The following is a 15134-nucleotide window of genomic DNA, read 5'->3' as shown; positions in this document are numbered from 1 at the left end:
GCTCAGTCGTTAAGCGTCTGCCTTCGGCTCAGGTCATGATCCCAGGGTTCTGGGATCGAGCCCCGCATCGGGCTCCCTGCTCAATGGGAAGCCTGCTTCTCCTTCTCCCACTCCCCCTGCTTATGTTCCCTCTCTTGCTGTGTCTCTCTCTGTCAAATAAATAAATAAAATCTTTAAAAAAAAAACCCAAGTGACTACATCAATAAAAAGCTAGGTTCTCTAAGGTGGAGAACCAGAAAGGAAGGAGCTATGCAGAGAAGAATTCCATTAAGGGGCACCTGGGTGGCTCAGTCGGTTAAGCGTCTGCCTTCAGCTCAGGTCATGATCCTGGGGTCCTGGGATCAAGCCCCACATTGGGCTCCTTACTCCATGGGGAGCCTGCTTCTCCCTGCCGCTTCCCCTGCTTGTGCTCTCTCTCTCAAATAAATAAAATCTTAAAAAAAAAAAACAAAAACAAAGGACAAGAACTCCATAAATCTACAGAGGGGTTCCGTGGAGTCTCTGGCTGAGGAACAAGACATGTGTATCTAGGGTTAAATTCCATGAGACTCACAAAGAATGATCAGAGAGCTGTAAGCCAAACAATTCCCAGAGCTCACACAGGACAGGAGACATTGGCATTGCAACCAGCTAGATGGAAAGTACTCACTGAATGCTCTCAGCATTTAGGAGACTGCCCAGAAGGGTCATAGTTTAGTACAGCAGTAGGGCTACACCAGTCCACAGTAAAGGCTATGGTAAATTTATCCTAACAAAGCATCAAAGCAAGCCTAAACGGATCAAAGTGATCCACAAATAATGTCAACGGCCTACCAGAATAAAATCTATCAGTGTTTGACAGAAAACAACAAAATCCGGCATTCAACAAAGTAAAGCTCACAATGTATAGCACTGAATCAAAATCACTAAACATGTGAAGAAGGAACAACCAGGAAGGGGGAAAGATCAGTCAATAGAAGGAGACCCAGAAACAACAGAGGATGATGAAATTTGGAAATTGAGACAGCTATATAAACAAGCACAATATGCTCAAGGACTTGTAGGAAAATGAGCCTAAGGAGAGAAAGAGAAGACATAAAAAAGAACCACTTGTAAAATGTAACTTCTAAAATGAAAAGTAGTGAATCTACAATGAAAATCTCTACCAAAAAGCTCCTAGAATAAGCGAATTTAGCAAAATCACAGAAATTCTCATACATTGCTAATGGGAATACAAAGTGGTACAGCTACTTTCAAAATAGTTTTGTAGTTTCTTATGAAGTTAAATACACACCTACCTATGACCAAGTAATTGTACTTTTAGGTATTTACACAAGGGAAATGAAAAAAAAAATGCCCATATAAAGACATACACAAATAGCCAAAAGCTGCAAACAACCCAAATGTCCACCAAAAGAAGAAGAATTAAAAATAATTTGGGCTGGGCGCCTGGGTGGCTCAGTTGGTTAAGCGACTGCCTTCGGCTCAGGTCATGATCCCGGGGTCCTGGGATCGAGTCCCACATCAGGCTCCCGGCTCAGCGGGGAGCCTGCTTCTCCCTCTGACCTTCTCCCCTCTCATACTGTTTCTCTCTCTCTCTCTCTCTCTCTCAAATAAATAAATAAAATCTTAAAAAAATAATAATAATTTGGGCTATCTCCACCCATTAAGGTACTAGTCAGCAATAAAAAGGAATGAAATCCCATAAATACAATAACATGGATGGATCTCCACTTCATGCTGTGAAATAAACCACATAAACAAGAGTATATCCCATTCATTAAAATTTCTTAAAAGACAAATATAATTCAGAGTGACAGAAAGCTGATCAGTGATTGCCTTGGAAGCAGAGGTGGATACTGACTACAAAGAGGCACATGTTCCCTATCTTGAGTGTGGTAGTGATTGCACAAGTACATATATTAAAAAACCCCAATGAGGCGCCTGGGTGGCTCAGTTGGTTAAGCGACTGCCTTCAGCTCAGGTCATGATCCCAGGGTCCTGGGATCGAGCCCCGCATCGGGCTCCCCGTTCCGCGGGAAGCCTGCTTCTTCCTCTCCCACTCCCACTGCTTGTGTTCCCTCGCTGTCTCTCTCTCTGTTAGTTAAATAAATAAAATCTTAAAAAAAAAAAAAAAAAACCCAATGAACTGACATATAAATGAATGGAACAGAATAGAGTCCAGAAATAAACCCACACTTACACAGTCGATTCATCTACAATAAAAGGAGGTAAGAACATATAATGGAGAAAAGACCATCTCTTTAAATAGTGCTGGAAAAACTACACAGCCATATGCAAAAGAACGAAATCAGTCCACTTGATCACACTGTATACAAAATTAAACTCAAAATGAATTAAAGTCCTAAAGGTAAGACCTACAGGCATAAACTCTTAGATGTTGATCTTGGCAATATTTTTTTGAATCGGTCTCCTCAGGCCAGGGCAACAAAAGCAAAGTTAAACAATTGGACTACATCAAACTAAAAAGCTTTTGCATAGCAAAGGAAACCATCGAAAGAAAAGGCAACCTACTGAATGGGAGAAGATATTTGCAAATGATACATCTGATAAGGGGTTAATATCCAAAATACATAAAGAATTCTTACAACTCAACACCCCAAAAATCAATCAATTAAAAAATGGGCAGAAATTAACATCATTAATCATCAGGGACATGCAAATCAAAACCACAACTCGATATCACCTCACACCTGTCAGAATGGCTAGTATCAAAAAGATAAGAAATAAGTATTGGCAAGGATGTGGAAAAAAGGGAACCCTCATGCACTACTGGTGGAAATGTAAATTGGTGCAGTTACTGTGGAAATCAGTCTGAGGATTCCTCAAATTAAAAACAGAACTGCCATACAACCAGCAATTCCACTCCTGGGTATTTATCTGAATAAAACAAAAATACTAATTCAAAAAGATACATGCACCCCTATGTTCACTGCAGCAGTACTTAGGATAACCAAGATATGGCTTCCATAGGAACACCTAAGTGTCCACAGATAAATGAACAGATAAAGAAGATGTAGTGTAAACACACAGTGAAATCTTATTCAGCCACAAAAAAGAATGAAATCTTGCCATTTGTGACAACATGGATGCACATGCAAGGTACTATGCTAAGTGAAATAAAGACAAATACTGTATGATTTCACTTATATATAGAATCTAAAAACCAGAAGAAAGCAAAACGGAAACAGACTGTGGCACTTGGGCGGCTCAGTCGGTTGAACATCTGACTTCGGCTCAGGTTATGAACTCGGGGTCCTGGGATCGAGTCCCGCATCAGGCTCCCGGCTCAGCGGGAAGCCTGCTTGTCCCTCTCCCTCTCCCCCTCCCCAACTTGTGCACGCGTGCACTCTCCTTCTCTCTTTCTCAAATAAAATCTTAAAAAAAAAAAAAAGGAAACAGACATAAATACAGAGAACAAAATAGTGGTTGCCAGAGGATAGGAGACTTGGGGGATAGGTGCAATAGGTGAAGGGAATTAAGAGGTACAAACTTCCAATAATAAAATAAATAAGTAATAGGGATGTAAAGTACAGCCTAGGGAACAGAGTCAATAATGTAATAATTTTTATGGTGACAGATGGTAACTTATCAGGTGCTCATTTTGTAATGTACATAAATGTCAAAGCATGCTGTACATCTGAAACTAATATAATAGTGTATTTCAATTAAAAAACCAACAACGAGGGGCACCTGGGTGGCTCAGTCGTTAAGCCTCTGCCTTCGGCTCAGGTCATGATCCCCGGGTCCTGGGATCCAGCCCCGCATCAGGCTCCCTGCTCTACAGGAAGCCCGCTGCTCCCTCTCCCACTTCCCTTGCTTGTGTTCCCTCTCTCACTGTCTCTCTCTCTGTCATATAAATAAATAAAACCTTAAAAAAAACAACACAACGAGGGGCACCTGGGTGGCTCGTTCAGTTAAACATCTGCCTTTGGCTCAGATCATGATCCCAGAGTCCCAGGATCGAGCCCCACACTGGGCTCCCTGCTCAGTGGGAAGCCTGCTTCTCCCTCTCCTGCTCCCCCTGCTTGTGCTCTCTCTGTCAAATAAAAATCTTAAAAAAAAAAAAAAAACTTAAATCATCACAGCAGCATAATTTACAATGGCCAAGACATGGAAACAACCTAAATGTCCAAGAGATAAACAAATTGTGTGTATATATGTATATACGTATACACATACAATAGAATATATTATTCAGCCAGAAAAAAATGAGGAAATCCTACACTTGCAACAACATGGATGAACCCTGAAGTCCTTATGCTAAGTGAATTAAGTCAGAGAAAGACAAATACTGCATGATTTCATTTATATGCGGAATCTAAAAAAACAAAAGGTAAAAAAAGAAAAAGAAAAAACGAAACTCGGAGGAAAAGATCAGACTCGAGGGAGTGGGGGGGAGACAGGGAATTAGAAGGTCAAAAAGTACAAACTTGTAGTTACAAGAGAAATAAGTTCTAGGGATGGAATGTACAACATGACGCCTGTAGCTATCATGGCTATCACACAAGAAAATAAAGCGAGGTAATCCTAAGAGTTCTCACATAAGAGAAAATATTTTTCTTTGTTCCTTTCTTCTTTTTTTAAAATTGTATCTACAGAGATGATGGATGTTAGCTGAATCTATTCTGGCAATCATTTCACAATATATGTAAATCAAACCATCATGCTTGATACCTTAAACTTACATAGCGATGTATGTCAATTATTTCTCAATAAAACTGAAAAAATTAAATCGCCTTTGAATAGCCAAAAAATATGTAAGTAGAGACATTCTGGAAAGATACACTAATGTTAAAAATGCTTGTCTGAAGGGTGCTTGGGTGGCTCAGTTGTTAAGCGCCTGCCTTCGGCTCAGGTCATTATCCCAGGGTCCTGTGATCAAGCCCCGTATCGGGCTCCCTGCTCCGCGGGAAGCCTGCTTCTCCCTCTCCCACTCCCCCCTGCTTGTGTTCCCTCTCTCCCTGTGTCTCTCTCTGTCAAATAAATAAATAAAATTTTAAAAATAAATAAATAAATAAAAATGCTTTTCTGCTTCTGGAGAGTGGAAATGGGATCAGTAGAAGGGGCAGAGAGTGGAAGACCTCTTTATATGTAAAACCCTTTGTTAGTATTTGAATTTGTTCATGATTGTGTTTTATTTAAAAATTTTAAAACTATCTCATTTAAAATAAAAATTAACAATACTTATTCCTAAATACCCAAAAGCCTGGAAGGGTCAAGTTCCCCAAAATGTGAACTGTGGTTTCCTGTGCGTCGTAGGACCCTGGGTCACCCCTGTTTCGTTGTCATATTTTGTAACACTTTCTAATTTTTAAAAAATGAACATTAAATCTTTATAAGTAGATAAATGACAAAGCTATTTCCCCATTGGGGAAAGTGATGCCATATATACATAAAGAGAGACAGAGCAGAGCTGCTGGAACCTGGATGCTTCTGAACACTCTCAACTGGCTACTAACTTTGCTGCTAGTTACAGAATTCCCTTCATCCCATCAAGCAAACACATAAGTTTCATTTCTACTCAGCCAACTGCCTGAGCTTTTTTCCCTACCATGAAAAGAACATGACTCTTAGAGCAGGCAAAGATCTTAGAAACATTTTCTTAAATGTATAAAAACAGAACCCAGTGGGTGCCTGGGTGGCTCAGTCAATTAAGCACCTGCCTTCGGCTCAGGTCATGATCTTGGGGTCCTGGAATCGAATCCCACGTCAGGCTCCCTATTCCCTGCTACTCATGATCTCTCTCTCACTCTCAAATAAATAAAATCTTTTAAAAAAGAAAAAAAGAACGAACCCAGGAAGATAAAACAACTCGCCCAGGTACTGCAGCTGAGCTCAAGCCTTACACCATGCCCGACACCCACCTCCCCGGTGCCCCTCTGCGAGAGCTGTGCCCTCTCCCCACATCCCCGAGTGGAACTTGCAGTGAGTGAGGTGGAACAGATTTTGGAGATTATGAAGTTCTTCTATACTGTTGGGAAGGGAAGTGAAGGGGGAAGGGAAGAGGGAAGGGAAGGGGGAGGGGAGGGAAAGCAAGGGAGGAGGGAGGGTTCAGGAAGGGAGGGAGGGAGAAAAGGAGGGAAGGAGGAAGGGCGGACTTAAATTGAAATAAAGGAAAGAATATGGGTATAACTTCTTAAAGGGCCCCAGAGCCTCATCTTGGCATAAGTACCAGCCTGTCCTCTTTCAACTCTAGAGATGCCAGACTTGACCCAGGGATATGAAGAGATTATATTCCAGCAAAATTACCAGAAGTTTTCATTTGCCACTTAAAAACAGAGCCCTGAAGGGAACCTTACAGTCATCTGCCCATGGTTCCTAAATGTGGCTTAGCATCAGAATCACTGAAGGGACTTTTTAAAAACAAAGATCTTGAGCCTTGCCCAAACTTTCTAAATCTCCAGGGGTGAGATCAAAGAATCCATAGTTTTTTTGTTTTTTTTTTAAAGAGATTTTATTTATCTATTTGACAGAGAGAGACACAGCGAGAGAGGGAACACAAGCAGGGGGAGTGGGAGAGAGAGAAGCAGGCTTCCCGCGGAGCAGGGAGCCCGATGCCCGATGCAGGGCTCAATCCCAGGACCCTGGGATCATGACCTGAGCCGAAGGCAGATGCTTAACAACTGAGCCACCCAGGCGTCCCAGAACCCACGGTTTTTAAAGCTCCCCAACAATTCTGATGAGCGACCAGATGATTTCTCATGAGATGACAGTGATGAGGTGGGGCAGGGGCGGGACTAGGATCCGGTCTGCGACTGCCAGTCAGCACTCCCCCTTCTCATGACCAACGTTACCTCTGAAATCCTACAATGTCTACTTGGAGTCCAGACCATTTCCCCTTCATAAAGTGAAATACTGGCATCCTGCCTGGAAATCCAGCAGTCCTGTGGCCATTTTACTCAACCAAAAGAACAGTATCTAACTGAAACCCAGCTCTTAACCAACAGGGGCTTCAGATTTCACGCTGCGCTGGGCCACTCGGATCCAGTGTTCTGTCACTGTCCAGGCCCTAGAATTTATAAGCCAATCAACCCTGTCCTCTTTACAAATGGTCATCTTTCAGGTATTGACTCCTACATGGCAGTAATCCTAATTATAGAAATGGTGAATGCTAAAAAAAATACTGACATTGGTCTTTTATGATTTTGGAAGTCACAGATTTCTTCCAAATGTAGGTTCTATTGGAAGACCTTTGAAATGGGTGGGAATTTGCTGAAAGCATGTGAGCTTCTCACGGGGTGACTCAGCCTGCAAATGTATGGGGTCAGAGAGAAGCCACCTTGGGTCTAACACCTGAGTGGGGTCATATGATCACAGTCTAACAAGTACTTTATTAGCCTAAAGGAAAAGGCATATTTACAGAGGAAACCACCAATGTCATGGGAAACAGAGTACAGCAAATTTTAAAAAGTGTGACTCACATACTACACAATTATCCTTCACCAAAAGAATTTTGTCATATACTACCAGAAAACAAAAAGCCTTTTTTCTTTCTTGGTCTGAGGTTACTATAAAGTCCAAGATGTATGAACAGGCCAAAAAAAAGGGTAGCTATACACAGGCAAGCAAAAAGGTATCTGGGGGTGGCTGGGTGGCTCAGTCAGTTAAGTGGCTGCCTTCAGCTCAGGTGGGATCGAGCATCGAGCCCAGCGTTGGGCTCCCTGCTCAGAGGTTAGCCTGCTTCTCCCTCCCCCTCCGCCTGCCTCTCTGCCTACTTGTGCTCTCTTTCTGTCAAATAAATAAATAAAATCTTTAAAAAAGTATCTCTTAGCGTAATAGCCACATCTGGATCTGTATGGCCAGCTGACTAAGTCACAGTTTTATAGGACTGTTGGAAATCAGATGAAATCTTTACACTGGATTCTACTGGAGGAAGAGGGTCAAAACCAAAATTCAAAACAGGATTTTGGGAGGAAGCCTATAATGTAGCATGTAATGCCAATGCCAACAAATATTCCTAGATCAACTATGCTACAGCTAGAAGGAATCTCAGATGGGTTCCAATCCAACCTGCCTTAGAGTTGTTTATACTATTTATAGCATACAGCAAGTGACATATTCAAGTTCACACAGCTATTGAGGGACATGGTTGGGACTCGCCTTCAGGACCGACATGCCCTGGCCAGAGGATTCAGCTGAGCTGGATTACTGATACGGCGAGGTTCGTGAAGAAACCCAAACACATCATTCCAAATTCCAGCAAGTCTCTTTCACCTCCCCCCTCCTTTTGCCCAGGCTATGAGATCTACTGATGTTTCAGATTCTTCATTTGTTACACTATGGCTGAAAAGAAGGCATTTTTTAAATTTACACCTTAATATTCAATTTCAACATTTACTGAATGTCTACTCTGAGTTGGGTATCATCCTGGGCCACTGGAGCACAACTGAATAAGACAGTTCATTGTACGTCACGCATGGTTCAATAACATTTAAGCCTGCCCCTACTGTGTGGCCCTGTTGTGGGGGAAGCATTTTGAGCAATAACAACAAAGCAGTTTGATTATTTCAGTCTGGTTCCTGGTAAGAACTTATCCACATCACAAAAGTCCAACCATTTTAGCTTATCCTCAGTCAGAGCAGGGCATGAATGACTAGGATGCCAGCCCCAACATGAGGCATGAACTCTGAGGATTTCAACAGCAGGTAATTGCTTGTCAGAGCCCTTGGGGAGACCAGGCGTAGGTCTGGACACAGAAAGGAAGCCCAGCATGACACCAAAGGCATAACGTCTGTGTCTGGCCAAAAACCCACTGGAGACATGAGCTCCAAAAAAGCACATTTCATTTTTTCAAACATTTCAACTTTGCGGCAATTTAAAAAAGTGACAGACAGTTGTGCTAAATGAGAACTCAAGGGGGTTCCACCTTTGTCCTACCTCCCAGTGACCAGCAAGTTTGGGTGGGATCTCCAACCCCAGTTTCTCCAGCTCTCGCTCCCTGTACTTCTCATACTGCCGGTAACCCGCATACCCGCCACCTGTCACCAACAGAACGGGCAGGGGACGCAGCAGAGACAAGGTTCGAGCAGGGGCAGTGTGGACTCTTCTGGCATCTGTAACAAAAAACAGGAAAATTCTGAGATTAGGAGAAGGGACAGGGATGAGTCATGCAAACAGCACTAAAATGAGGTCTAGGAAACATCAGTGCATCTTTGATAGGCAGGTGCAACCTTAAGTCACTATTAAGACCCTTCTGTCTCCAAATTCTCCCAATAAGTAAGGGACATTTTTAAAAATTTTTTTTTAGATTTTATTTATTTGACAGGTAGAGAGAGAAAGAGAGAACAAGCAGGGGAAGCAGTAGAGGGAGAGGGAGAAGCAGACTCTCCGTGGAGCAGGGAGCCTGATGCAGGGCTCAATCCCAGGACCCCGGGATCCTGACCCGAGCAAAAGGCAGATGCTTAACGACTGAGCCACCCAGGCACCCAAGGGACAAGCATCTTTCCTATGAAACTATGATGCACCTCAACTGCCACCACAGCCAGAGAATTTAAGACGAAAACACTGACTGAATCACAAAGAGGTCAAGAAACTGATCAAGGGTGCCAGGCTGGCTACCACCAGGTCCAGGACTGGGAATCAGGCACCATTTCTCACCCAGGACTCTCTGACCTTACTTTTACAATCCAGACCCAATTCTGACTAGACACGAGTATACTCAAATGCAAATTCCCATAAGCTCTTACAATTCAATAATAAAGACAACCCATTTTTTTAAAGATTTTATTTATTTATTTATTTGAGAGAGAGAGAGAGCATGAGAGGGGGGAGGGTCAGAGAGAGAAGCAGGCTTCCCGCGGAGCAGGGAGCCCGATGTGGGACTCGATCCTGGGACTCCAGGATCATGACCTGAGCTGAAGGCAGCCGCTTAACCAACTGAGGCACCCAGGCACCCCAACCCATTTTTAAAAATATACACAGGACCTGAATAGACATTTCTCCAAAGAGGATATACAAATGGCCAGTAAGCACATGAAAAGATGCTCAACATCTATTATGGGTTGAACTGTGTCCCCCCAGAATTCACATGCTGAGTCCTAGCTCTCAGTACCCTGAATGTGACCTTACTTGGATATAGGGTCTCTAGAAGTAAAAAATATAGGGGTGCCTGGATGGGTCAGTTGTTAAGTGTCTGCCTTCGGCTCAGGTCCCTGGGATCAAGTCCCACATCAGGCTCCCTGCTCAGCGGGAAGCCTGCTTCTCCCTCTCCCACTCCTCCTGCTTGTGTTCCTGCTCTTGCTATCTCTGTCAAATAAATAAAGTCTTTTTTTTTTTTTAAGATTTTATTTATTCATTTGTGAGAGAGACAGAGAGAGAACAAGCAGAGGGAGAGGGAGAAGCAGACTCCCCGCTGAGCAAGGAGCCCGATGTGGGACTCGATCCCAGGACCCTGGGATCATGACCTGAGCCGAAGGCAGACACTTAACCATCTGAGCCACCCGGGCGCCCCAAATAAATAAAGTCTTAAAAAAAAAAGGTAAACAAGATAAAATATGGTCATCATGGTGGGCCCTAATCCGATATGACTGGTGTCCTTTTGAAAAGAGAAAATTTGGAGACAGACATGCTTATGAAGAGAACGCCATGTGAAGATGAAGGCAGAGAACAGAATGATGCTTCTATGAGCCAAAGACTGCCAGCAAACCATTAGGAGCTAGACCAGAGGCATGGAACAGATTCTCCCTCCCAACCCTCAGAAGGAAGCAGCCCTGTGACACCTTGATCTCAGGTCTCTAGTCTCCAACCTGAGTACGTTTCTACTATTTAAGCCACTCAGTCTGTGGTACTTTGTTAGAGCAGCCACAGCAAACCAATACAACATCATTAATAATCAGGGAAATGCAAATCAAAACTACAGTGAGGGACCACTTCATACCCACTAGGATGGTTATAATCAAAAAGACAAGTGTTGGCAAGGACGTAGAGAAAGTAGAACACTCATACACTGCTGGTGGGACTGCAAAATGGGCCAGCCACTTTGTAAAACAGTTTGTCAGTTCCTCAAAATGTTATACATAAAATTACAATTATGACCCAGCAATTCTGCTACTAGGGATATTTCTGAGAGAAATGAAACCTACACCTACACAAAAACTTGTACAAGAATGTTCAAGAGCAGCCAAAAAGTAGAAACAACCCAAATGTCCATCAACTGGGGAATGGATAAATAAAATGTGTGTCCATACAATGGAATATTATTTGATGACACAAAGGAATGAAGTACTGACACATGATACAACATGAACCTTGAAAACATGATGTGAAAGAAGCCAGCCACAAAAGGCTGCGTATTGTAGAATTTCATTCACATGAAGTGTACAGTACAGGAAACATACTATAGAGACATAAAGTAGATTAGTGGTTGCCAGGGGCTGGGGGGAGGGAGAAATGGGGAGTGACAGTTTAATGAGTCAAGTGTTGTTACTAGCTTGGGGAGTGGGGGGAGGAATGAAAATGTTCTAAAACTAAATAGTGGTGATGGTTGCACAATTCTGAATATACTAAAAAGCACTGAATTGCACTTTAAAAAGATGAATTTTATGGTATGTGGATTGTATCTCAATAATGCTGTTATCAAAACAAAACCTCAAGAGCTGAATCCCCAGGAGCCTATACAAAACCAGGGCTTACCCTTCTTACTGCCTCTGACTTCCAATGGGAGTGGAAACCCCCCTGCTCCCGAAATCACCAGCCCCCCACCACGTTCTGGGTGTTGCTATTTCTTCTATCAATGACCACGTGTGGATGTCATTAATCTCTTTCATCTTCTAATTATTCCTAATGAACCATTACTACTTCACAACTAAATATTCTACCTCTGACCAAGTAAGACTGACCATAAAGCAACTTTTTTTTTCCTCTTTCTGAAGTATCTGGTGACAAGAGATCTGTTGTACCCTCCTCATTGCAGTGAGCCACCATCCTAGACCGACTAATCACGCTCTACTGAATGCTGCCGGCCACACTAGCCCTTTCTTCGATGACATGTCTCGCCTTCTCAAAGGCTTACTTTGCCTCTCCAAAAAGAAGCAGTAAGTGGAGACAGCCCTCCACTACTGACCACCTCCCTGCTGGGCCTGTCACTTTATAAAAGCACAGCTTCTCTGCAGATCCAAGATTATGTCTCAATTTCTAAGGCTCCCCTTCTTTCCTTCATGTGATTCCCACGAGTTCCTGCTCGCCAGTCCTTAAGTAGCGCCCAGATGTGCTGCTATTAACTACCAGAGTGAACGTTTCGTTCTCGTTCTCATTAACCAATCTGTTTTATTCCCAAGGTACTCTCGCTGGACAGTTCAAAATGGCTCCTGGTATGATCAAATAAAAAGGATATCTAGATAATAAAGACAAGACATTTCATACAGGTTCAAATGGCTGCTTACAAAATCAAAAAAGTTCATAATCTACCGTTTTGGTGAGGGTGTGGGGAACTGATGTACTCATGAGCACCTCCTGCTCATATGCACGTAATCTGGAAAAATCCTCTTTGAAGAACAATCTGGCCTAAATACCAACTTGTAAAATACATAAATCTTTTGATCCAGCAATTCTAGCTCTACAAATTTATCCTGAAGCTGCACTAAGATGTGTCACCACAGAAACGTCTATAGTAGAAAAAGCCTAGAAACAACTTACATGTCCGACACCAAATGGTAGTCATTCAACAGAATACTAGGCAGCCAGTAAAAACGATGTGCTCCAGGGATAACTACATGCCAGACATTCTAAGCACCCCACAGATATAAGGTCATTTAATTCTACTAACAACCCTATGAAATAGGAGCTGTTTATCCCAGTGTACTGATAAGCAAACTGAAGCACAGAGAGGCCAGCGTCACTTCTAATTGCTACTTACTTGTGTAGAAGCCTCTGACAGGCAGCTTCCTTAAGGACTGTAGGAAGTGGCTCACAGCAGTGTTCTCACAGTGAAGGAGGCTATAATCAAGCAAAAATGAACCGTTAAACATTTATTTAAAAAAAAAAATTTTTTTTTAAGTAGACTCCACACCCAGCATGGAATCCAACATGGGGCTTGAACTCACAACGCTGAGGATCAAGACCTGAGCTGAGATCAAGAGTCAGCTGCTTAACTGACTGGGCTACCCAGGTGCCCCATCTTAAAATTATTTTTAAGATTTTATTTATTTGAAAGAGAGAGAGCACACAAGGTGGGGGAGGGGTTCCTCTCCCTCTGCCCCTCCCCCCACTTGTGCTCGCTCTTTCTCTCTCTCTCCCTCAAATAAAATCTTAAAAAAAAAATTCTTTAGGGATGCCGATTATTCTAATATACTTCAAGTCTGGAAGGCTCACTTAGAATTTTTGAATTCTCTTTTGTGGCTAACTTTGCTATTTTGTCAAGCTAGTTTGACAGAGTGAATAGGTTTCAAGCCTTCTCAGAAAAAAATTACCAACAACTTTCACAGCTTTCCATGCTAAGAAAACATTATTTCTGATTCAGTTGGTTTCTCTTTGTTTCATCTTCACCCAGGGAAACTGGACAATTTCCCAGTGGCAATAAGTGACTGCCAGCAAGGAAAGCATTCGTGAACTTTTAGTTAAAAATTGGATCCCACCTAACCAAAGAGCAAATACCTCCCTTTCAATTAACATAGCACATCGGTTTCCCCCAAATTTAACCTGAAATCTAAAGTAAAGAAACTATGTCCTTGTCAGTGCTTCTTTTTCTGCTGCAGCTCTTTATGATAGAAGCAATAATTAAATAAAACTGTCTACATTAACACTTTTGTGGAAAACAAAACTGCGTGTATGACCTTCCTACAATAATATTTACTTTTATAGATATGTAGTAGTTATTTCTTATACTGATATCCTGCAAACATGATCAGATTTAGGCACCTTCATTTTTTTACTTGAAATTGACTTACAAACACCCTCACAGCATGGTGCTAATTTGGCTAATGTGATGACTCTGATTCTCCAGTAGGCGAGTCAGGTCTGTATGGAGAAAAAGTATGGGGCCATGATAATCACCACCACGAAGGCAGGAGAGAGATGCTCAGCTACTAACAGAAAGAAGAGCAATGTTTCAGTAGATGAATGTTCTTTCAGCACTGAACAATGCTAATCTCTTAGACCAGAAACTCCCACTACAAAAGCTAAAAGCCTCAAACCCTGTTTTCCAAACAGAATTAGAACAAGAAGTATAAAAACTGACTAAAGGTACATTGTTGTGTTCTGTACACTGCTGTGTTACATGTTCCAGAACAAATGCTAAACCCCTCAACTAAAAGAATGTTTGCAGACTGTTGAACAAGGCTTTTTTCCCCCGCTTGGCTGGGGGAGGTATGAATCAGGGAGAATTGTCTTTCCATTGGAACCAGACACACGGCACTCAGGTAGTTTCTCTTGCATGTGGGTCTTTCCCCTTGGCAGCCCTGCCCCAGAACACAGAGCCTGGCTCTCTTGTATGCCGCCTTAGCCTGTGCTCCTAGAAAAAAAGCCCAGCAAATGCACCATTACACCAATTTGTCTTTTATTACTGGATCACTTCTATCTTCATATAAATCCTGTACTTTCTCCAATCTTATATAAACACCGTCCACCATGTATCCTTCTCTAGCTTCCACCCCACTTTTCTTCTCTCCTTCATAACAAGCTCTTAAAAAGAGTCTCAACCATAAAAATCCTAGAAAAGAACACATGCGGTAATTTCTCTGACATCAGCTGTAGCAACTTTGTTCTAGATAGGTCAAAAGCAAAAATAAACTACTGGGACTACATCAAAATAAAAAGCTTCTGCACAATGAAGGAAACAGTCAACAAAACTAAAAGGAAACCTATGGAATGGGAGAAGATATTTGCAAATGACATATCCAATAAAGGGTTAGTATCCAAAATATATAAAGAACCTATAAAACTCAACACCCAAATAACAAATAATCCAAATAAAAAATGGGCAGAAGACATGAGCAGACATTTCTCTAAAGAAGACATCCAGATGGCCAACATTCGTATGAAAAGGTGCTCATCATTTGTCATCAGGAAATGCAAATCAAAACTACAATGCAATATCACCTCATACCTGTCAGAATGGCTAAAATCAACACAAGAAACAACAGGTGTTGACAAGGTTGTAAAAAGAAAAAGGAACCCTCGTGCACTGTTGGTGGGAA

The 15134-nt window shown here is 42.2% G+C and overlaps 1 protein-coding gene across 2 annotated transcripts in view; it reads right to left on the bottom strand.

Annotated features, from left to right (window-relative positions):
• PISD (phosphatidylserine decarboxylase) overlaps positions 1 to 15134 on the bottom strand; it is a 42759-nt gene that overhangs the window by 21144 nt on the left and 6481 nt on the right. The window contains exons 2-3 of one of the 2 annotated variants that reach the window (XM_028124728.2): positions 12857 to 12936; positions 8881 to 9056 (exon numbers count right to left, since the gene is read on the bottom strand). In XM_028124728.2, the coding sequence (XP_027980529.2) occupies positions 8881 to 9056; positions 12857 to 12936 (256 nt within the window). Of the gene's footprint in view, positions 1 to 8880; positions 9057 to 12856; positions 12937 to 15134 lie in introns of those variants that run through there. The other variant, XM_028124731.2, reaches the window with a different exon arrangement.

This window comes from Eumetopias jubatus, unplaced genomic scaffold (assembly GCF_037043125.1).
Source record: "Eumetopias jubatus isolate StellerSeaLion01/CBP00866 unplaced genomic scaffold, mEumJub1_p1.0 scaffold_16, whole genome shotgun sequence".
NCBI lineage: Eukaryota > Metazoa > Chordata > Mammalia > Carnivora > Otariidae > Eumetopias > Eumetopias jubatus.
This window is presented reverse-complemented; position numbering and strand designations above follow the sequence as displayed.